Source organism: Crinia signifera, chromosome 4 (genome assembly GCF_055691185.1).
Source record: "Crinia signifera chromosome 4, ASM5569118v1, whole genome shotgun sequence".
NCBI classification, from domain to species: Eukaryota; Metazoa; Chordata; class Amphibia; order Anura; family Myobatrachidae; genus Crinia; species Crinia signifera.
This window is the reverse complement of record NC_139220.1, coordinates 148,259,228-148,283,948: the sequence shown is the minus strand read 5'-3', so window position 1 is coordinate 148,283,948 and position 24,721 is coordinate 148,259,228. Positions and strand designations below refer to the sequence as shown.

General features: G+C 42.6%; 1 protein-coding gene across 3 annotated transcripts in view; it reads left to right on the top strand.

The window, feature by feature from the left end:
- Positions 1 to 24,721, top strand: part of IMMP2L (inner mitochondrial membrane peptidase subunit 2) — a 990,168-nt gene that overhangs the window by 280,098 nt on the left and 685,349 nt on the right. Inside the window, exon 4 of one of the 3 annotated variants that reach the window (XM_083182738.1) lies at positions 13,087 to 13,261. The exons of the other annotated variants lie outside the window; for them this stretch is intronic. Within the exon in view, the coding sequence (XP_083038864.1) occupies positions 13,087 to 13,099 (13 nt within the window). The 3' untranslated portion in view covers positions 13,100 to 13,261. Of the gene's footprint in view, positions 1 to 13,086; positions 13,262 to 24,721 lie in introns of those variants that run through there. 3 annotated transcript variants of the gene reach the window in all.

The following is a 24,721-nucleotide window of genomic DNA, read 5'->3' as shown; positions in this document are numbered from 1 at the left end:
AAAGGTTTTTTTATTAATTTGGGTGTCAAAAAATCAGGTTTTTTTTCCTGTGAAGGGGCATGTTATTTTTATTCATGTGCTTATAGCACATGAATATATATTTAATTTAAAAAAAAAAAAATTTTTACATTTTTTTTTTTTTTTTACACAGTGCAGCCAGCAGGGGGCCCGAGCGCTCGAGCCGCTCATTAGATATTCATATATTCACTGCAGCCGAACGTAACTATGCACGAACGGTGCAGTGAATACTGGGTCCCCCGCTGGCTATAGGGGGGTGCAGCCTGGGTCCTGGAGAGCCCCCCTCCCCTCCACAGTCCTCTGGAGCAGCCAGGGAGACTTTAATCTCTCTGGCTGCTTCCGGCTCCCTGAAAGCTCCCTGCTCCCTGCAGGGGTTAAGACTCGCCGCGAGTGGCGGCGAGTCTTAACCACATTGAATAGAGGGAGCAGGAGTGGCAGCGAGCCCTCCGGAACACGGAGAGTGCATGGAGAGCTAAATAAAACGCTCTCCATGCACGGAGAACTTTTTCATTGAATACTGCCCATAGTTACATAGTAGATAAGGCTGAATAAAGACTTGCGTCCATCGAGTTACATCTAGGTTTTAGTAGCTTATCCCTTGTAAAAGACAGAATATGATTCATTTCAAATTCAGAATATGATTCTTATTAGTACTCTTGGATGTTTTTATCTAATAAATGTTTGTCCAACCTTACCTTAAACGTACCTATTGTGTCCGCCGACACCACCATTCCAGGAAGGAACAACATTTTCTTTCTTCTAATCTAAACTCATGCCCTTGTGTCCTATATTCCTTTCTTGCAGTAAAAAGGGTGCTTGACAGTTCCTTATATTGGCCCTTGATATGTTTGTACATGTTGATCATGTCCCTCCTTAAACGTCTCTTCTCTAGTGTAAGTAATCCCAAAGTGCTCAGTCTCTCCTCATAGTTTAAATTCTCCATTCCCCTGATTATCTTAGTTGCTCTTCTTTGGGTTTTTTTCTAATTCAATTATGTCCTTTTTATAGTGTGGGGCCCAGAACTGTACTCCATATTCTAGGTGAGGTCTAACCAATGCCTTGTATTGTGGCATAATTACTTTTGAGTCCCTAGTTTCCATGCCCCTTTTAATACATGCTAGAATTCTCTTGGCCTTTTTTGTTGCAATGTGGCATTCTGGCAATGCTTAAATGCAGACAGAGGTCTCATTGATTTAAATATAGGCAATTCACTCTCTGATTTGACAATAGGCCATAATGCCTTATAGGCCCCACACACTGGGCGACTTTCAGACATTTTCTGAGCGATTTAATAAAATACTCAGAAAATGCCTGAAAATGCATGCAAATCGCTGTGTGTGTAGAACTACACAGCGACTTAAATGCGCAACCCCGGGCTTCTACAGGACTTTAAAGATGATTTTTTTACAAAGTAAATAGCGGCGTGTGTTTGCGCTGGTGCAGACAGGTGCTGTGTGTGTGTATGTGATTAGCCAGCAGCAGCATCCTCCCCTCCTGCAGATGGCATCTCTGGTGCCACACACACACACACACACACACACACACACACACATCCTGGCAGCATGAGATGTGCCCGGGCTGCCGCCGTCTGCTGCACCCCGTCTCTGATGAGCAGTAGCAGCGCTGTGTAAGCATGCCCTCTGTGACTCTGCAGTACTGCAAGGATGGGAGCGCTTCTCCAGCTATTTGCCCACCGGCCTGGTAAGATCTCCGGCAAGGTTACTGCACTAGGCACGCAGTGTCTGCTGCTACATACATGTGTGCCGCCTGGGGAGCAACAACATGTAATCGCGGTGCATGACCGCAGTATGTGTGCTATAATGACCACTCCAGGGACACTGCCTCTCTGTGCATGGGCAGTGGCCCAGCCTGGCATGGCTTTCACTTACAGTATATCAGAGCAATGACAGACATGGGAAGTTTCTGTCTGCAGGTTGATTAGATTCCCCGGCTGAGAGGAGAGCATGGTGCTGAATGCTAATCTCCCAGCTTCCCACTGTCACATCTATACAGTAGGTTGTACACTACTGTACGTCGTTCAGACATATATAAATATTATATTTGCGCATCATGCTGTGTCTATGGTTGATCCATTGACCGCCCTTACACCTGCTGCAGCAGCCGTCGGTGATTGACAGCACAACTGGGAGGGCGATGAACCCACCCCAAATGAGGGGGGGATCTAGGGGGCGCTTGGTAGGAGTGGCTTCCCAGCAGCTGCTATAAAAACAGGGTAGTTAGTCCTGCATATACAGACAAGGAAAAAGAAAAAGGGTGGTAGCAGCGCTAAGCATAAAAATATTAAGAATTGGATGATCTTTACACAAAATGTTTTACTAGGGTTTAAAACAATGTCATAGACATAAACATATACAATAAAAATTATATCATATGATACACAGTTAATGTAGGCCCAATTCCACACTATAGCAGTTAGAGCAGAGTCCGTTCCTATTATGCCCAGATGGGGGAAAAAGATGATATAATTACCACTCTACACACTATTGGAATGTCCTGATATCCACGTGGCCGGCCCAGAATGGCACTAATAAACGAAGTCCACTGGAGTAGGTCTAGGACAGTTGGTAATTTTCCTCAGGTACCTGGGTGATGAAGTTTGAGGTGGCGGACGGTGATGGCTTGAATGTCCCAATGTGTTAAAGAGAAACACAAGTATTTTCCTGGGCTGGTCCGGACTGCAATCCAAAGTAATGGTGGTGGAATGGGGGAAACAGCACTTCTGATGCGTTTCACCACTACAGCAGCTTTATCAAAGGTGTAGTGCTGTTGGGGCATGACAAGATATATATACCCTCTACAATAAGGTCACATGACCAATCAATTAAGTTTAGATCATCCAGTTGGTACAAAAAATACAAATAATAGTGTAGCAGGATAGGAGGCAGACCAGAACATGAGCAGTAATAATGTCAGTAAATAGGTAAAATAATATAAGCTTAGTGTGGAATTGGGCCTACATTAACTGTATCATATGATATCATTTTTATTGTATATGTTTATGTCTATGTCATTGTTTTAAACCCTAGTAAAACATTTTGTGTAAAGATCATCCAATTCTTAATATTTTTATTCTTAGCGCTGCTATCACCCTTTTTCTTTATCCACAACTGGGAGGGCACATGTAAATGTACCTGTCCAGTTGTGACGGTACTAGGCATTGTGTATGCAGAACACACTTACCAATCAGTTGAGAGATCTAAAAGTGTGTACCCAGCCTAAAAGGGACCCCTACTCCTTTTGTCCCCCCATATTTTGGGAACCAGGACCGGTTCAAGAGCCCAGTCCTGGTTTCCAAAATACTGGGGACCCCTACTCATTTTGTTCCCCCGGATTTTGGGAACCAACAGCAGTCCAAGAAAATATTCCCCTAAAGTTGCCTGAACACTTTACTCATTTTGTTCCCCCGGATTTTGGGAACCAACAGCAGTCCAAGAAAATATTCCCCTAAAGTTGCCTGAACACTTTCTATGAGAGATTTGAAATCTCTCATGCTGAATCTCCCGTTATGAATCTCTGGCACAAATCTCTCCATGTGTAGGGTCCTTTAGAGGCATGATGAATGAGGGCTAGCGACTGAAAAAGTGCTGATCCAAGGTAAAATTCCAGTTGTGTTTTTTTTTTTTTTTTTGTGGTAATTTAGAGATCAGGGGTCACACTCTGAAAGCATGTTAACTAATACAGTTTTGTCTATTTTATTTATGCCTCAGGAGTGCCATTGGAGTTAGTGTACTATTTCATTTACTGCATAAAATGCTTGCTGGGGTGCCTCCCCAGATGGTCTGGAAACCTCCAGTATATACAGGAGACTCCGCACTCCAATCCAGCAATTATGAACCGCGCGGTGCTACGGTAACTACGGTGGCCTCAGAGTCTCAAACTCACACATACCTGTATCACCTGTAGGAGATAAATTAATCATGTAGAAAATGCCATAGTCTCCTCTCCGGATCCTGGATACCTCTGTACCCGGAAGTGATGTCTGTGTGTTCCACCGGGCCGGATGTATCATGGCCATGCATTCCATGGTTGCCGGAACTCGGCGCCTGGAGCGCAAAGGGGCCTGTCAACATTACACAGTGTGTTTGGGACAACCAGGAAGTAAACATGCGTTCCACCACACGCAGTGTGGAACACATACATATTTATACAGAAATAAAATGCACACTAAAGCGCTATTATTCAAGAGTCATCACCTACATGAGTTATGACCCATTCACATGCTGAGGACCATTCTTGACAATTTAGTAATTTATTAGAATAATAGTTAGGATTTATTAGCAACTGACCTTAAATCCCTCATCGAGTGCCGGGATCCCCCGCCTCCGACTTCAGTTACGATTTCTGTCTGTTAATCTCTGTTAAAGTTGATTTGCATTTACTAAGCTTTGGGCTTTATTATTGTTACTAAGGCTGCTGCCCCTCTGGCTGGACTTGGATATACTTTCTACGAATGAATGTATATAATATATACAGTAGTCAACTGGGAAGTGCTGTAGCCACATATATGTTAACTTAGAATAATAGTCTGGATGCCAGCACATTCAATTCAATTAGAAAAAATCTTTAAGCAATAGAAATTGCGAGCAAGGCCCTCCTACCTGTCTGTTAGTATCCACCAAGTTTGTTTAATTACTGTTGTTTATAATTGTAAAGCGCAGCGGAATATGTTGCGCTATATAAGAAACTGTAAATAATTTTTTTTTTTAACATATGTTTTATTGAAATAGCCAACAAGAGAGTAACAATAATGCGATTAATAACATGCAGTACAGTATCCACATACATATCGGTACTTATTTCACAACCTAAAATATTCCCAACTGACTGACGCAGATGGCTATTGTTTTCTAACAATTTTCTGAAGAAGAATAAAGAAGGGAGAAAGTAGTAAAGCAGAAGAAAGAGTAAGAGGAGGAGAGGGGAGGAAGAGAGAGGGGAAAGAAAAAAAAAAAAAAAGGGAGGGGGGGTAGGAGTTTAGGAATGGGACTACCTAAATGGTCCGAGAGCAAGTCCAGCTCACTCTAGACCAGGTAGCCGTCTTTGGTGTAGCCTGTACCAGGGGTCCCAGACGCGCTGGAACTTTATAATCCTGTTATGTAGAAGGGCCGTAATATATTCCATGGAAGCTAAGTACCATATTTTATTAGTCAGCGCGATTAGTGAAGGGGCCTCCGTCTGCTTCCATTGGGTCGCGATAAGAAGCCTTGCTGCACTGAACAAATGCAAGCAAAATGCATTTTGAACCTTGGATAGGGAATCGAAAGGTTTACATAGAAGAATATTTAGTGGTGACTTAGGGACAGGGTGGCCTAGAACCCTAGTCGCTTCTTGTGTAACCTCGTCCCAGAATTTAGAAATCACAGGGCAGTCCCACCAAATATGGTAGAAGGTGCCAGTGTGTCCGCATTGCCTCCAACAGAGGTCCGAGGAGCTCGGGAAGAGCTTAGATATCTTATCTGGGGTCATATACCACCGGGAATAGATCTTAAAAGAGTTCTCTCTGATACCCGTATTGAATGAGGTTTTACTTACAAATTGACGCAGCTCCGACCAGTCCTCATCCTCCAGGCACACCCCCAGGTCCCGTTCCCAAGCTAACTCATGTTTTTCTTTGGACGATGGGATTTGTGGGATAGTTAACGAGTACAGTGTGGAGATTGTGCCCTTACGACCTGGACTATAGATGCAATGACGTTCGAAGGGGGTGGGGCTTCTGAATTTGTCAGATTTAAATTTTAAATAAACATTTCCATGCAAGGAAAAAATCTTTGGTGGACAATCATCAGGCAAGGCCAGGGGTGCCGAGTGAGGGGGGGAGCAGGTACAATTTACCCGGGCCCGGGCCTGTCAGGGGGGCCCTGGTCTGGACACACAGGTTTTTTTTTTATTTGGTGGCAAGTACCCCTAACATGACCCATTCCATTAGGTACAAAATGCTCTGTTCCTGGACTTCCCTGCCAGTAATAATTACAGAGGTTGGACTCCAGCACAGTCCAAAATTCAAAGAGGGGCAATCACATCAACTGCCAGTGAGTCCAGGACAGTGATGCTTGGCGTGGCAGTATATGTGACCCCCCTTTTGAATATTGGACTGTGCTGCAGGCTCACATCTGTAATTGCCACTGGCAGGGAAGTCCAGGAACAGAGCATTTTGTACCTAATGAAATGGGCCATGTTGGAGGGTATGTGTAAATCCTTTGCAAAGAGCATGTAACCCCTGGCAGAGCATGTTAACCCCTGGCAGAGCATGTAAATCAGGGCAGACAGGTTAATCCCTGGCACAGAATGTTAACCCCTGGCAGAGCATGTTAACCCCTGGTAGAGCATGTTAACTTCTTAATATGCAATGAGCATTACGGTGTGTGGCATAACGTGTAATGAGCATTATGGCATGTGGTATAATATGTAATGGATGTGTGACATGTGTAATAGACATTACAGTGTAAATTTTTGTACGTGTATCCACCTTGGAAACAGTGGCGTAACACAAGGTTCGCAGAGGGTGCGGGGATCTCCACCCGTGGGGGCCCCAGGAAGATGTTGTACCGGGGCCCAGAATTTCTCTTGGCGGCCCTGGGCAAGGCAACATAAGTCCATCAACGGTAAGATACTTTTGTAAACAGCAAATATCTGCAACAAGCCATGGTTGTCCGTTGTGGGTTTCTCACGCCAGTCAGCCACTTTGTTGGGGTCTCACCGTCCTCGGGAGCATGAGAATAGTGAGACCCCACCAAAGATTTTTTTCTTTGCGTGGAAATGTTTTTTCTATTGCTTATAAATATTTTTTCTTATTGAATTGAATGTGCCGGCTTCCTATCTATCTATCTATCTATCTATCTATCTATAGTAGATCGAGATACAGTAGATAGATCTCGAGATACAGTAGATCTATCGATCGAGATACAGTAGATCTATCGATCGAGATACAGTAGATCTATCTATCTAGTACCATAAGAAATGAGCGTCACTCCGGGACTCAAATACCTTGTTTTAATCAACGGTGCCCGTCTTCAGGATACACAAGTGCACTTGTGTATGTCTTCGGGATACGCAAGTGCACTTGTGTATTCTGAAGACAGGCACCAGCCCGAAACTCCGTTGATTAAAACAAGTACAGCCACTTTAATTTAGTATTGGAGTCCCGGAGTGACGCTCATTTCTTATGGTACTGTACAGATCAAGGACTTGTCCTTATCGGAGGAGGCACCCAGGCATTTAAGTGTTAGCATGAAGGAGTGCTGGGCACACCCCTACAGATATATATCTATATATACATCTATTTATATCTATAGAGATAGAGATAGATATATATAGATATATATATGCGAAAAAGGTTATTTTCAGTTCAATACACTTCACCATGTGGGAAATAAGCACCCCGAAAAATGAAGGTGTACCGTAATTGGTGGTATCCCACCACTGTAATATCAGCCCATGTTCAATATCCCAGGAGTGGCCAATGTGAACCAGTATCCTCAGATTTCCCTGTGTCGCTCGCTTTTAGGACTGATGGGAATGATATCCCATAAGTATTTCAAACAACAAGAAAGCAAAAAAAAAAAAAAGAAGGAAGACAGTGTAATACTATAACACAGTTTTATTACACACAACACTGACAACTCAGTTGCCCTTGCAATGTTAAAAAGTGATAAAAGCTTATCTTGTGTGTGCTTCATTTTGAGGTCAGTCCAGGTCAGTCCATGTCCATCAAATTGTCCCTCAACGTGTTTCGTCCTTCATAAGTTTACCTCTGGACTTCTTCAGGACACTCACATGGTAAAGGGTATTGAACTGAAAAGAACCTATTGCACTAGGAGGCGCTCTTTTTCACCATTTTTCGCAGATCCATTCAAAAGTGTTTAAGGACAGTAACACATTGGAGAACAGCAGCCACCCCTGAGGAGAGAGACAGTGTCAAAACATTTTGGGGCATAATAGACTCTCCATTTGGACGTTACATTAAGGACGTCATTTTGTGTACGAATCGGTGGACTAATAGGAGATCATATGTTGTGTGTGTGTGTTTATAATAAATAAATATATATATCCAGAGTTCCCAAATAATAGGGAGAACAGCACCAGTCCATAATATAGACTTGTGCTCTTCACAGAGCTGCAGCCGGCACTCACATCATGTCCTGACGAAAGAGGTATTAAAATGCCAAAGAGAAGCTACGGGCACTCAGGGACTGCATACAGACGCAAAGCGTGGGACCAATTTTATTCCATCATGGTCAACATTTCAGGGTCGACACACTCCGTCATCAGGACATAATATCTGGTGTACAGAACCTAGAGGTGACCTCTTACGGTGACCATCTTTGGAGAGGGGCACAGGGTCTCTAATGCGATCATAGACTCTGCACCTCCGCTGCGCCATTCACCATCACAATAAAAAGTTTAACACCCCCTATTGCAACGAGCATGGAACCCCCCTATGGCAATGATGATGTAGGTAAGCATCACTTATGCGATTAATCTTGATTAAAATTGTAATCGTTGCCCAGCACTAATATAAAGATAGATAGAAAGATAATATAATATGCCTCCCCCATATCCTATATACATCTTAACTCCTGATATTCCCTTAACATTAATAATTACAGCCTATATAATATAACACGTCCACTCCATCCCACCTGGCTGGTAAATGTGCAATACACCTTCCCCCAGTCCTACTGCTTCACACCATCCAGAACCTGGCCTTTGTGGGCTAATGAGCCAACACCTGACACATGGGAGTCTGCATGATTCCTGCACATAACACTCCTGGCTCCCTTTTCCTGGTACAATCTGCATTCACCTTGTGGGATAGAGAGAACATGCAGGTGTCAGAGACTTCCAGTCAGTGCTGCAACAATCCCTAATTCAAGGGACAGTCTCTGCATGGCATGGGCAGCGTGCTCACACTGTAGATTAACCTGATTTGGAGGATAGCTCCAGTCATCCACTAATCAGAGATTAGCCATCCAACAATCAGTCGGGTTGGGATCATTTGGTCTACAGCATGATGGTCGACAGTCATTAGGTCGACATGGGAAAAGGTCAACATGGGTGTAGGTCGCCATGGGAAAAGGTCAACATATTTGGATGGTAGGGCATAAAATACCATACAGTAGGAGCAAGTTTCATCTTTGCTCCTTTGGCCATGGCTACTCTATTGTTCTCAGCTGCAATACGTATTGTATTGCAGCTGAGAACAATAGAATAGCCATGGCTAGCCATGGACAAAGGAGCAAAGATGAAACTTGCTCCTACTGTATGTCGGCTCAAAAAAACATTGAAAAACCGCATGTCGACCTTTTGACTGTCGACATAGACAATGTCGAACTAATGACCCATCAAACTAAACAACCTGTCAAACTAATGACCTTTCGACCTAGAACCATGTCGACCTTCCCCTATGTCGACCTAGACCCATGTTGACCTTTTCCCATGTCGACCTAATGGTGTCGACAGAATGACTGTCGACCATCATGCTGTAGACCAAATGACCGCATCCCTGTAGACCAAATGACCGCATCCCCAGTCATTGGAGTATTTAGAGACCTCCACTAATTGACACGGTCATCACCCAGCAGTACAACCATAGCTTAATGACCATGCCTAGCAGTAGATTGGTGTATGTTCGGACATAGCTACAGTAGCTGACAGGGGGGTAGCTAGATAATGTGGGTTGGCTATTTATCATGGTTGTGGCCCCAAATATCTACAAAGATGCTTGCCTGGGGTGCAAGTGCCACCTTGCCCCTGGTCCAGTCTGTCAATGATGTGCATTATGTGTACATACAGTACTTTGTTTCTTAAAATATATGACTGTGTGCATGCAGTGGCATACACACACACACAGTCCTATCTCAATTAAACACACACCTTTTCCTAAACATCCCTCCACACACACACACACACACACACACACACACACACACTGAAAAAACACACACACACACACACAGATGCACTTGCATGCACTTAAAATAATTGTTGCCAACATTAAGGACACCCCTGGCACTCACCACCAGTGATACCGGAGGAGGGGGCACCAATCGCCCGGGACTGGTGGAAGGGCCCAATGGGGCCCCCATTATCTGGTGACAGCAGCAGCTCTTCTCATCCCAGGACATGTTGTGGTGTGCTGGGATGCAGTGTAGCTAGGTAGATGTTTAAAGTGCTATTTTTTTACAGCATTTTATTCTATTCCTTCCACAATTAGTTCATGACCCCCTAAAAACTTTCTGGGCATGGCCAGGCTCTCTACTGGTCTGCCCACAACCCCCCACATGTGCCACAGACACGCACACACAGACAGTGTGGTACAAGTGCTGACAGAGCCTACTGTACCTTATAGAGTAAGAGAGCATGTTAGCCTTATGAGAGCTAGTCAGCTGAATTCAATGCCTTGGAGGAGCTGTGCGCTGCAGGAACCCCTCCTCCCCCCCCTCCCCCCCTCCAGACAGTGTAGTACAAGTGCTGACAGAGCCTACTAGCAGTGATTCAGGGTCTGCATTCTTGAAGCGTCTCTGAAACAAATGTATTATTGTCTTTAGACGCAGAAAAGGCTTTTGACCTTATCACTTGGGATCATTTGTTAGAGACTTTACAAAGATTCGGAATGCCGGAAAACTTTGTAGATTTAATCTTTCGAATTTATCAAGATCCATCCACACAGGTACTGGGAAATGACTTTCTATCTTCTCCTTTCGTAATTGGTTCAGGACCTCGTCAGGGATGTCCATTATCACCCTTATTATTTGCGCTCGCATTGGAACCCTTAGCGGTTTCACTGCATAAATCAGAGATTTTTACTGGCATTAAAATAAACAATTACCCGGTTAAGATTTCACTTTATGCAGACGACATGCTTTTATTCATTTCCAAACCACTTATATCAATTCCAGAAATAATTTCTCAAATAGAAATATTTGGTTCTTTTGCAGGATACAAAATTAATATTTCAAAGTCAGAACTATTATTATTGTCAGGTGAATCCACTTTTTTCTCAAAACACCCAGTCTTAACAAAATTTCCAATAGCAAAATCCAGCATAAAATATTTAGGCATTCATATCCCATCAAAACTTTCAAACTTGTATTCTATAAATTACGGACCAATAATTTCGAAAATAGATACAGTAGGTTACTTGAAGACTGGACTTCACTTCCTCTTTCACTTATGGGCAGAACAGAAGTGATCAAGGGTGTCGCCTTCCCTGAACTTTCGTATTTATTATTAACCCTACCTATACCTCTTCTTAAAAGAGATGCCCAACGTATAGATAGAATCTTTAAAAAATTCTTATGGGCAAATAAGAGACCAAGAATTCCATACTCAAGATTGCGACTTTTTAGGGAAGAAGGAGGACTAAGTATTCCTGACCTAATACAAATTAGTAGAGCAGCGATGTTCAGATATATTACTGATTGGCTTTGGGGCAGATCTGTATTTGTAAATTATAAACTGGAACTGGCCACATTACAACCTTATTCACCTGCTGCACTTTTACACACACCAAGAAGCAAAATTCCATCAGAAGTAAAAGAGAATATTTTATTTTGGCATGGTGTCATTCCCATAAAAAAAAAAAAAAAACAGATGTCATGTATCATCCATACATAATACATTATGGGGTAATCCTAACTTCATTCCTGGAATGGAAAATAAATGTTTTCTTGTTTGGAAAAAATATAATGTAATTCGCAGACTTTTTCAGCAGAAGTATTGTATTCCGAACGGTGAATTCTTTATGTATTTACAGACTAGACATTTCATCCAATCTCAAAAACGACCAATGCTAGATATGACTGATACTGATCCACTCTATGTCCTGATGTCACTCAACAAAAATTGTCCATTTCATCTTAGACATTATAACTCAACATTTAGAACTTGTGAAAGAGATAAACAATGGACAAAGGTAACCGCCACTTGGGAAAAAGATATACCCTCTTTAGGTCCATGTGATAACTTTCTTAATAACATATTTAATTCATTTAGATTCCTTCATTGTGCATCCCTACAGGAAACTCATTTCAAATGTCTTCATAGGGCATACATTGCTCCTAATCAGAGAGCTCATATGGTGGTAGATGACTCCGGTTGCTGTGTTAAATGTAACATTAAAAAGGCCGATCTATTTCACAATTTTTGGACCTGTAATAAGATTTCTACATTTTGGTATAAGGTGATTGATTATATTAATACATTTTTTTTATATAAAAATAAACAAGCAACCGAATGCATGTTTATTTCTTGACTTCCAAAATTGGAATCTAGGTCCAGAATCTAAGAAGTACATTTCAGTAATAACTATTATATTAGTTATAGCCAAAAAAACTTATCCTCTTACATTGGATAAAAAAGAGTGCGCCATCTCTATCTGCAGTAAAAAATATGGTACTTAAGATTTTGTATTTTGAACGTAGAGCTACATTGTCAGATGTGGAACAGGGGATACAGAAATTTGCTAAAAAATGGGAAAAATACATTGATAGTCTAGATGAAGATACACAAAAATACATATATAAACTTTTTGAGTCAACTGCATGGTTTTCTATTCGTCAATTGTCAAGAACCTAAGATTCTCCTAAGAGATTGTTTTTTTTTCCAATTAGAATGTATTTTAAATAATAAATATTGAATAATAATACTTATTAGACCCTAAATACATAGGATGTCTTGTCTTGTCTTCTCCCCTACCTAACACTTCCTTCCCCATTTTTTTCCTTTTATTATTACTTGTTTTGTATTAAAAAATATTTTGTTGAAGATGGTACATTGTACAATGCAATTCTTCTTTTTTTTTTTTATCTTTTTTTTTTATTATTGAAGCATCACTTCACAGCAAATAGTAAACATACAGTAATTGTAAATTATAAAAAGAAACACAGTGAGTAATTACAGAGAAAATCGTATATACATTAAGATGGGTCTCTGCGGTTCTTGTATCATCATGTAGCAGAAAACATGGCAAGTATTAATACGATTACATGAAGATATACCTAAGCAACAGTATGTTGGGTTCTATTAATGCTGTATCCTTGTGTTTAGAGCATGGTGTTAGGCGATGGCTGACACATAATGGTATGGAGACATGGATACATGGGAGGACCCCGACCACGCACAAGTCCCTCACCAGAGCAATTCTTCTTCTTAATGTTTCTGTCATTGTACTTTTTAATTTTGTACAATTTGTCAATTGTAAAATAAAAATATTTAGTACTGACAGAGCCTACTGTACCTTATAGAGTAAGAGAGTACATTAGCCGTATGAGAGCTAGTCAGCTGAAGTCAATGCCTTGGAGGAGCTGTGCGCTGCAGGAACCCCCTCTTCCCCCCCCCCTCCCCTGCCGCCACAAAGGTCCTCCATTTATTAAACAGTCCTGATTTATAAAAGCCAGTTGTGGGATAACGATCACCAAGCAGCTACAGACCGTGGAGGATAGGTGACCCCTTTTAAGGCATAAGCCAATCAGCAGACTTCATTATCTCCCGCAGTTCGGCCCCTGTGTGTATGTATGTATGTATTCATATATAATATGAGACTGAGCTGTAAAGCATAATGACATCACTTTAATCTGAATTACTATGCAACATGTAATACATTTTTTGGGGGAAATAAAAATGGCTTTATTGTTTGTAAAGTATTCCCAATTGAAAGCTCTTAGTTTTTCATTAAATGACATAATATGCACACAGGCTGTACCCAAATCACCAAGGCAATGAATGTTTAAAGCATTTTTACATCCAGCTGCCTCTCTTGGTAATTAGATGAGTATATTGGCACTTGCTTAGAGATAGCTAATTACAAAAAAATCTATGGCTCCCAAGACTAATTATTTGAGTAATGATAATGTATTAGCCATTTCTAAATTTCAGTTTCAGCGAACCATGAAGCATGCCAACATATAAGCAATATATTCTAAAAGAGAATAATTAGACAAAATACCTTACGACTATAAGAACCTGCATAATATGTGTGCTGCTACACATGATGGGTCATTTAGAGTTCCCAACTCTCTTTATTAAAACAGATCTTGGCTTTGGTATAAATGGCTAAAATGGGAAGTATGTGTATTAGGAAAATGGAAATTCTAGCAGAAGGGTGCACCTTAAGAACACCAAAGCCGATTAATGTTGTACCTGCAGTTAAACCTGCACTCCTTTATCTTCAGCAAAGTTTCAGTAGCCTCTATGTGGAAGAAAATAGATTATACCCAGTGGCATTTTTTATAAAAAAATTTTTTTAATAATTAAAGGCAGAATCACTACTGAAATTACCTGAAAAAATAGCCACGTGCAATGTTTGTGGAGATCTGTGCATGCACAGTGTAATCTGGTGTTAAGACCTTACTACGCTGCACTGCTCCTGGCAGAGAGGAGGGGGCCCAGACAGAGGAGGCTTCATGAGGGCCTTCTTTCTTAAAATACCCCTGATTATAGCACAGTTTTAACCATATACATACTGTATATCGTGAGATCACCTTTAAGGGAAGATCATTTTCAAATTCTGAGCCAAAACCACTGACTGTTTTAACCATTGTATTTGTCAGCTTTTTCCAATTTGATGCCATCAGATTACAATGACATCCTCCTGCCTTTTAGGCAGTTCTTAATGTCTACATGATTAAATTATAGCTATACAGATGGGTTCTCCTACATCCTTGTTTCCGTCGTGTTAGCCCTTCTAGTCACACACTGTGTGACTCGGTAGTGCCGAGCATCTTCTCATGCAATCTTAAACGGATTAGCAGTGCTACGCATATAGGGCCTGATTTAGCATGGATCACAATAAGGCAGACACCATGTTACATTTGCCCCACCTGCAGGGCAACATGGTTTTTCTCATTAGAGAACGATTTTGTTGCAATCCATGCTGAATCAGGCTAATAGAATGCACCTGCTGAATAAAATGATATGCAGCATGTCTGTTCTTTCTGTACAACTGCAGTTGTATCTTTGTACAAAATGCTACATTACAGTGCTTTCCTGGAAAACTGTATCGTAGCATTACATATGCAAATACAGCCAGTCACACACACAACATATGCCTACTGCATGACCTTTTAATCAGCAGAAGCTGGTTGTGCGTCTTGTTAACATAGCGATGCGCAGCAAAATATGCCTGACATGACAAGCTGCCCAGAAAATGTTGGCTTGCGTCTGCATGGCATCTTGTAGTGCATGGTGGGTTGAGATTAGATTTATGAGGAAACATCTGTAGGTGTCTTTATTGTAAAAAAAAAAACTGGCATGTCCTTTCCACCTTCAAAGGTTTCCTTGCATGAAAAAAGTAGTTCTGTTTTTTTTTTTTTTTACACAGAGCAGCCAGCAGGGGGCCGGAGCCGAGCCGCTCATTAGATATTCATATATTCACTTCACCCGATCATTACATATGCATGATCGGGTGTAGTGAATATACCCGGTCCCCTGCTGGCACCCCCGGGGGGCAGCCTGTGCTGCCTGGCTCCCGGGGAGCCCACCTCCCCCCCCACAAACGTTCTGGGGCAGGCAGGGAGACTTCCATCTCCCTGCCTGCCACCGTCCTCAGGCTCCCTGCGGCGTTCGCCGCAGGAGCTCAAATTCGCCAGTCAGGGGCAGCGAGCCCCTGACTCGTTGAATACCGGCGCCGGCGAGGCTCCGGAACGCAGCGAGTAGTGGCGAATGTGCAGCGAATCCTAAACAGGATTCGCTGCACGTCGCCAGTATTCACATTGAATACCGCCCATAATTTGAATATGGAGTGCACTGTATGGACCGCAAACACAATTTAGATGGAGGTTGACTGACAGGAAGCTGGCATTAGAGTGGACACCTGCTGTTTTCAGGTAGAGTCTGAAAAAACGCAGACATGCCCTGGCGTTTAAAGAGATGGTCTGGGATATCGATCAGCCTGTCTGTTGTAGCTGACCGATAAGGTCAGACTTAACTTTGAACAGACTGGAAATATCATTTAATGGTTTGGGAACTGCATAAGGATTTGCCAGTGGATATCGCTCTGCGATAATTTTGCAATTACTTCACAGATTTACACGGGGGGGTTTCTTTGTCTACTTTCATCTGCAACTTTGACCTGATTGCTGATCTGCACAGTCTATTAGTGTTCCCGCTAGGCTGTTTTAGCGGGGCACTGCGCCCTGCCCGATTTTTCAAGGGCAAAATGCGACCTGCCCCTCTGGCAGCGCCCTGCTAAAACAGCCTGCCTCCTCCTCTTATCGTGATATCGGGGAAGCCCGGCGCCGCAGTATATAGCGGTGCCCGGCGCTTCCCTGGCAGCGGAGAGCCTTCGGTGCGGCCGGGCCTGCCCCCTTCAATGACGAAGCTGGCCGGGCCCGCCCCTTTTCCTGACGACGGCAGCCGGGCCCGCCCCTTTTCGTCACTACGCGGCCCGGGCACGCCCCTTTTGTGACTTAGGCAGCACGGGACCGCCCAGAACAGTGACAACGGCGGGCCTGGTCCGCCCCCTTGACGATGCCCCCCGTGCAGCGGCGCCCTGCCTGCCCCGGTTCCTAGAAGGAACACTAGTCTATATATTTGCATAATTTGTTGTATAATATCACAAGACAAGAATAGAAAGGGCATTAGCTACATGCATCCACATTTTTTCGTGTTTGTAAATTACTGTTAATGGATTTTTTCTGATGGCTTGCAGGTCCATTTCTTTCTTTTCTATAAATTGAAACCACATTATTTCCTGTGTGATTTTCTATGTACTTTCCTTTCTGCTTTTGGAACAGATGTGGCACTAGATGTTGACACCTGCACAAATGTACTTTCAAATCTTCCTATGTTTTTCAAGTCATGTACGTTATCAGAAAAAGAAAACCACAGTAGATTTATTTGATCTCTTCTGCTAAGGAGAGATACGTAGTTCATTGGACTAAAACTGTAACTATGGTTACTGATGGAAGAATTTGGATATAAAAAATATTGCTAAAATGCAGAAAAATAATATCATACAGCTATGTCACAATTACTTGTATTACTTGTATTATAAAAAACTGAATATTTCCAATTAGTATATTAAGATACTGTATATATTTTAAGGGATATTTTTAGCACTGAGAATGTTTTCAATAGAAAACAACTATTTGCTGTAAGTGGAAAACCCCTTTTACCCCTTGAGTGGTGGGTGTTGTTGGGGCAGGACAAACCTACCAGGGCAGGTTTGTCCTGCCCCAGCAAAACCCACCACAGATCATAGGAAGCACCCCCCCCCTCACCTCAGCTCCGGTGTTAGTACGCCGGAGCTTCCCTGCCTCCGCTGCCCCAGCCATCTGTCAGTCATCACACAGGTGCCAGGCTCAGGGATGTTTGCGGCGGCTCGTGAGGACTCGGTGCCTGAACTCTCCCGAGCCGCTCCGAACATCCCTGAGCCTGCCGCCTACGTCATTGCTGTAAACTGCATGGTGGGTGGTGGATGGGGAAGAGGGGGTCAGGGGAGCTCTGGTGTACGATCGCCGGAGCAAAGGTGTTGGGGGGAGTGATAGGGGGGGGGGGGTGCTCTAGAGGTGGTGTGCCAGTGGTGCACACCTATTCCACATTAGTGATATGCCAGGAAATTTTCTGGGGTGGCACCGCTGCTGAGCCCAGAAAATCTCCGTACATACCCCCCAAGGGGTTAATTATGGCCATAGTGTCAAATTCCCATGTTCTATATGTGGTTTTGCCGTTTTTGGCCATCATTTTCTTGCACGTATTAAATTACGATGGAAAAATATTGAAGGCCACATTCACCCCAGTCCCTCAAAGGCAAGTTGAATGTCATGGTGAACTTTGTGTTTTTTTCTCTCACTTCCTGTTTGGTCAAAACTTCCTCCAGATGAAGGCAACACGGAAGCCCTGGGTGAGGCGTCAGCCCCCCTTGGTGAATAGACAGGTAAATAAAATAAAAAAATACACAGGGTTTTTGTAATATATTTTTTGCTTTACAGGGGACTACAGGTACCAATTGGGCCTTTAATGCCCCACATTCTATTACCTGTGTTTTTCCTAATACCTACATATGGGGCAGGCTAGGTGGGACCTATGGTCCTACCATAAAGGTACAATATTATTTCATCTATAAATCCTGCACCAACCACCCAGGGGTGCAGGTAACAGCTCTAGGCTTTAGACCAGTCATGGGATACCCTGAAGAGGGGTGTTTCTATTTGTGGGGGTCCCCACCTCCCAAGAATGCCCAAATTGGACTGATTAGCAGAGGGATACGTGAAGTGTGTCCCCTGGCTGTGGCATTATCTTGCTTGTTAGTAGAGGCTGGTGCTGGTTCTTAAATACGGTGAGCCTCCACTCATTTTCTCCCCTGTATTTTAATAACCAAGGCTGGCTCTAAGAGCCTGGTGCTGGTTCCAATATCTGGGATCCACCCACACTATTTTTTCCCCCATGTATTTATAGAACCAGAGCTGGCTCCAAGATCCCATTAATGGTTATGGATTGTGGTTTAGAACAAATTATCAACCCACATCCAGGGGTGTGCAGGATAGCCCGCCCAGGCATGGTGTACACTGGAGAGGAGGGACCCCTCTATTGGGGGTCCTGACCTTCCTAAGAATTGCTGGCCTGGGTGGAGTAGCCAGGGGTGATAAATGCTTAACCATATGACCAATCAAGTGTGTCCCCTGCTGTGGCATTATCTCCCTTGCTAGTGGAGCCCAGTGCTTGTTCTCAGATTACGGCCCTGGTTCTCATTCATATTTTTAGAACTTGCAAGAGCCCGCTGCTTGTTCCTAAAATACACTGGACCCAAATTCCTTTTCTTATACCCCGTTCTCACTGCCGCAAAAACCCGGGTATTTCCCTGGGCAAGCTGAAAATTACCGTGTCCTGTCTCAGTGTGAAAAGGTCTTTGTGAAATTCCCGGGTGTTATGCCCCGGGAATTAGACACGGGTTTTTGCAGGGTTTTTCCTGGGTAATACACGGGTGTACGTCAGTGTGCACAGCACAGACCCGTGTTTTTCACACATGATGCCAAAAAACAAGCCCATTGGGGTATGTAATCATGTGATATGTGACATCCATTATATGCTACGCAAGTACGTATACATTATACACAATTATTATTCATATACAATATACGCATTATACATTATACGCAAGTACGTATACATTATATGCTATACAAGTACGTATATAGTGAAAATCACTTTAATGTACATATGATTAAAATATGTACATAAAAACATAACTGTCTTGTCCTTATTATTAATATTTTATTATATGTTGTAATAGCCATGATAAAATCTATGCAGTGTGCTGGTGAAAAAAGCCCTATTTAAAATGACAATCTTTAGGCAGGCAAAAAAGCTGTTTTTAAACAGCCAATCACAGTAATTTGTACAAATTTCCCAACAGCCAATCAAAGCTGCTATTACATTCCACACACTTGTTGGAAGGCAGACCATGGAAAGCAGTGAAAGGGGCAGACACGGGAAATTCCCGGGTCAGAGGTGCAGTGTGAAGGGAATCTGTTGAGCTGACAAGCTCTGTGCCCCCCCAAAAATCCAGCAAGAAAAACTTGGGATTTTGCAGGGGCGGCAATGAGAACATGGTATTACTTATAATTTTGGAACCAAGGCTAGCTCAAAAAGCCCGGTGCTGGTTCTCCAATTAGAGGGACCCTCCACTCGTCTCTCCCATAATTGTAGAACTATACTTTTTACACAGGCTACACCCTTTTTAATGCACACTCCCGATTTTTAAAGGTATCCCTTTAATCCAGGACAGCTGCAAAGTGCTGCGGCTAGCTAAATTCAAGCCTACATTTCACCAGTTGTTTTTTTTTTTTGCCACCCACAAAACCTGTGTAATTATGGCAAGCCCTGCACCTAAATAGACCGGATTTAGCCATGTAAAGTATAGCCACTGTATGGCAAAGGTACCTGTCCACGTGGGACCACCAGAATGAGTCATACTGTACTAATACACATGCACTTAGATTAAGGGGTCCCCTAAATGTTAATAACTCTCCCACCATCTCCTTTTCTTTGTTTGGAAATCAAGCATTTGAAAACTCTCATAGAAATGTTTAAGGTTTATTGTTAAATATCAGTAAACATTCTGCTCGGTGTGAAGCTTACTAGCTGCAGCAATTGGTTGCTGCATAATTACATGAGTATTGTAACCATGACATTGCTTGCTCAGACATTTACATAAATACTATTGAAAGTTTTCTTTTTTTTTCTGTAAAAACTATAATTCTTTTTGTAGTGTAGAGGAAATGTGCATGTGCAGTAGATTATAAATGAAATCGCATACTATACATTTAGTGGCTTCTTGAATTCATAATGATTTAAAATGTGTTTAGTTAATTGTGAAATTTATTTTCATATACATTAAACAGCTGGGCATCGTAACGGTGTACATGCAGTATGTGCCATCTAATTCATTATGTTTCTCTTTTCACAGCAGCTTTTACATTTTCTTGTTAGAATATAAAGATCTATAGTTTGTCTATGGACCCGTCAGTAAGTCAGCTAGGGCACCAGGGATTAGAGCAGGGCTGGGCAACACCGGCCCTCCAGATGTTGATGAACTACACATCCCAGCATACCTTGCATCTGTTTCAGCATGGCCACATAGCAAAACTAATGCAAAGCATCCTGGGATGTGTAGTTCATTAACATCTGGAGGGCCGGTGTTGCCCAGCCCTGGATTAGAGGGAACTTAAAACTCTGATTGTGTGACCTACTGTCACTCATTCTATGTATTTAAGTTCCACTGCTCTATAAATGGGGCTACAGAACAGTCCAACATTCAAAAAGGGAGAAACATCAACTGCCACCCCAAATGCTGACAAACCTCAAAGGCCAGTACTTAATGGCAGTTGGCTTGGTGCCGTTTTTTGAATTTTGGGCTGTGCTGCAGCCCCACTTCTAGACCCTCAACTATGTGTCCTCCCTGTTGGTAATGAGCTGGAAGTGGTGCCTGGTACCGCATACTTGCCTTCTTTTGAAAATTAGTTTCAAGGAGAGTATAGTCTGTAGTTCAGGGGTGGCCAAACCTGTCCTCAAGATCTACCAACAGTTCATGTTTTCAGGCAACCTGTGGATGTATAGTAGGAATGAATGCAGCATGTTTGAAAATGTGACCGTAATGACCACAGCTGTGGATCATTGGCAGATCTTGAGGACCGGTTTGGCTTGTTGAATGTCACGTGTAAAGTGTGGCATGCTGTTGGGGTCATATCATGCTTCACCGAGGGCCAAAAGTATGATTTCTGGTGCCCAGGGCAAATAAGTAAATTGGTTCTACCCTTGACACATGATGTCACACACTACTACCCATTACACATGACGCCACATCGTAATGCCCATTACACATGACGCCACATCGTAATGCCCATTACACATGACGCCACATCGTAATGCCCATTACACATGACGCCACATCATAATGCCCATTACACATGAAGCCACACCGTAATGTCCATAATACTTCGCACCTCACCTCTGTACGTATGGGTGCATATATATATATATATGTGCATATATATATATATATATATATATATATGCATGTGAACATATATATATATATATATATATATATATATATATATATATATATATATATATACCACCCAATAGTGATTTGGCGCCTATAACAATTTCAATGGGATTGTCCGTAATCTCCAACTCAAGTAGGAAGAGGCTTTGTTCATCCACAAGATGTATTTTTATTAAAAATGTTTTTTCGGATGTCAACAGTACATAGAAAACCCAACGCGTTTTGTCAGAAATGACTTCATCAGGGGAATAATAACAGGTCTTCCATATAATGATGAATGACCTTATTGTGAAGAATCCACCAGATAGGGAAATGTTCCCTTTAAATAAGGTATTATAATGTAACAAGAAAAAATCCTTTTCTTTGGAGCAAGTCTATTTTTTCAGTTGGAATAAGACTCCATATTCTTTTAAAAAAAGAAAATTTCGCAAAGATTTGGATATCCTTCCAGAAACTACACAATTGAATAAAATCACCAATCAATTGTGTGGCGATGCCAATCCAGATATGTGGCTTCAGAAATGACAAGCATTAAGCCTGGAGCTCTGTCTCCTGCGGTGCTGGATTCAGATATCCAGCACTGCTGGTGGAGACAGGAGAGGGGGTCTTGATAAAGGCCTTACATAAGGCCGAACTGTTGACCATCTACCCACTGTCATGTGAACTTTTGCTGTGGTATGTATATTAAATCCATGAAAAGAGAAGTCCGGTGAGTGCGTCTTTTTTACAAGCATATTATATGTATATATATATATATATATATATATATATATATATATATATATGTACTGTATGTATAGGTTTTACAATACAGTTTTAGTGAATCAAGAAGTAAAAATATCCTCTTATACAGTTGACAAATCAATTAGTCAGATGTCATTATCCCAATGTGTTTCGTCATGGTGTTGACTTCATCAGGGGCAAAAGGTATATCAATTTGATAAGATGATCACACAATCTTTTGCTGGGAATGGGATTCCTTAAAAGGTATATAATGATCCAAAAAGATTGGATCCCGTGGAAACTTTAAGTATCAATTCTGAGAGATGTCCACCAGCGGATGCTCTTTAGGACTAAGGAGGCTCTTTAATTCAAAATGGATGAAAAGAACACTTTTTGGCTTTAGCAGCTGTCGGCAAACGTATTGTTATTCAATAGGGATAGAGTGCACAGCTCAGCTGAGGAGTGCCTCCATCTGCATGCTGTATTTCGGACCCCAGGCTGGGGTATCCTAGGATGGCACCCCGACATTGAAGGAATCTACTTTGAGTGCTGCCCTTATCGACATTATAAGTAAAAGAATTACAATTACAAGAAAAAGTAGTATAAAAAATGTACTTAGTCAGTTCCACAGCGATGAAACGTGTTGGGCGTGGCCTCCAACAGACAACGCTGTATGCAGATGTCCTGGTCTAGTTCAAGTCCTGGTCCACTGAACTATCGGCGGTGCAGCAAGGCTGGTCCCATTCTCTCCTGCTGACGTGGTGCTTTTGTGGACATTCATTCCATCTCTGGCAAGCTGATTGCTTTTTACTTTAATGTATGTGAGCTTTGTACACAAGTAAAATAGTTTTATACATATGCTGATTCTGCGCTCCCTCTCCCTTTTCTTGCATATGAGCATTGGGACATTGGAGCATTGGTCTAGCTCAGGGGTAGCCAACTCCAGTTCTCGAGAGCTTCCAACAGTTCATGTTTTCCAGCTCACCTCACTCATTACTGAGTGACACATATATTAAAAGATCCACAGGTGGCGCAAAATACTTTACTTCTGATTCTGTGAGGAGACATTAAAAAAGTTAACTGTTGGTAGCTCTTGAGCACTGGAGTTGGCTACCCCTGGTCTAGCTCCTTGGTGACTGCACGTTTGGACTTCCATTTTATTTATATATATATATATATATATATATATATACACCCCATAGGGCACCTTACCACTGGTGCTGGGTCACTGCAGTGCTGCTTCTGGGTCAAAGAGCCTTTGGCCGGGATGCTGCTGCTGTTCCCCGTCTCCCTGTTGTGTTGCTTAGACACAGCTGCTGGAGAGGGATGCTTGTGTGAGCAGGCTCTTCCTGCTGACTGTGCCACTGTTCCCTGTCAATATGACAGGGGCAATCAGCGGTAGCCGGCAGCGGGACCAATGATATCACGGTGTGGTGGGGACTCCCTGCCACTTTCAGCCCAACCCATGTTGGGGCTTGGTTAGCGGCTCTGTGAGTCCATGCACAGCAATTGACAGATAATGGAAGATTTATTTCAAGGGGACATGTGCCAACCATGATTAGAGAATGCAAATAGAGATATGTAAAACCCTCTTAGAGTTGCAGCTGAAGCAGCCCATAGCGGCACCCCAGAGGGAGGGAGGGAGGAACACATCCTAATGGGATTGCCTGACTGACTGGTGACTGACAGATGGGAATTCCAATAGGAAGTCACGACCAGTTACAGTGAAGCCAGTGCAACCCATAGTTAAAAACATCCACTGTTCCGGATCCTGGAGGGTGTGGCCATATCCAGGAAGGCATGACTACACCCCTTTTAAAATGAGGGGAAATAATTACCAGTGGCAGATTTTACCTAGGGGCTGCATTCCTACAGCTCCCCCCTCCCTCCAGTTAAACCCACTGCTCCGCTATGAGCCTCCATTCCCACACTGCAAACTAGCAGTGGCTATTCTGTATTTATTTTGGCCGCCCTGTTTAGCTTCTAAGATCTGCAGCTGACTAGGCGATATTGGTTTATCCGTGTATGCACGATGAATGGGGTTTTTTTTTTTTTAATTCTTGTTCATCAAAGAGGGCCCCTTCAACAAGCCCAGGTTCGGCCAATTAATAATCCCCCCCCCCCCCCGCACAATTCCAAGTGAGTTAGAGATAATATTCTTTGCATTGACTGTTCATTAGATGACCCTTAGTAATGCCTTAGTTCATTTTATCTCCATAGCAGTGCCCTAGTTCACATTATGTTATGGTGCCCACTCGCCTTCTTCCTCTGTCTACTAGTCCTCTCCACTGTGGCTCAGAATGTTTTTTTGTGATCTGCTGAACAGCTATAAGTAGATAACTGAGGAGGAATCTAGGTATCCCTGTCCCGGTCTAGGAAACTGCAGAAGTTACAGTATGGATATCATTCTACGGCCCAAAGGAGTATCTGCTCTTTTATATTATCTATGTT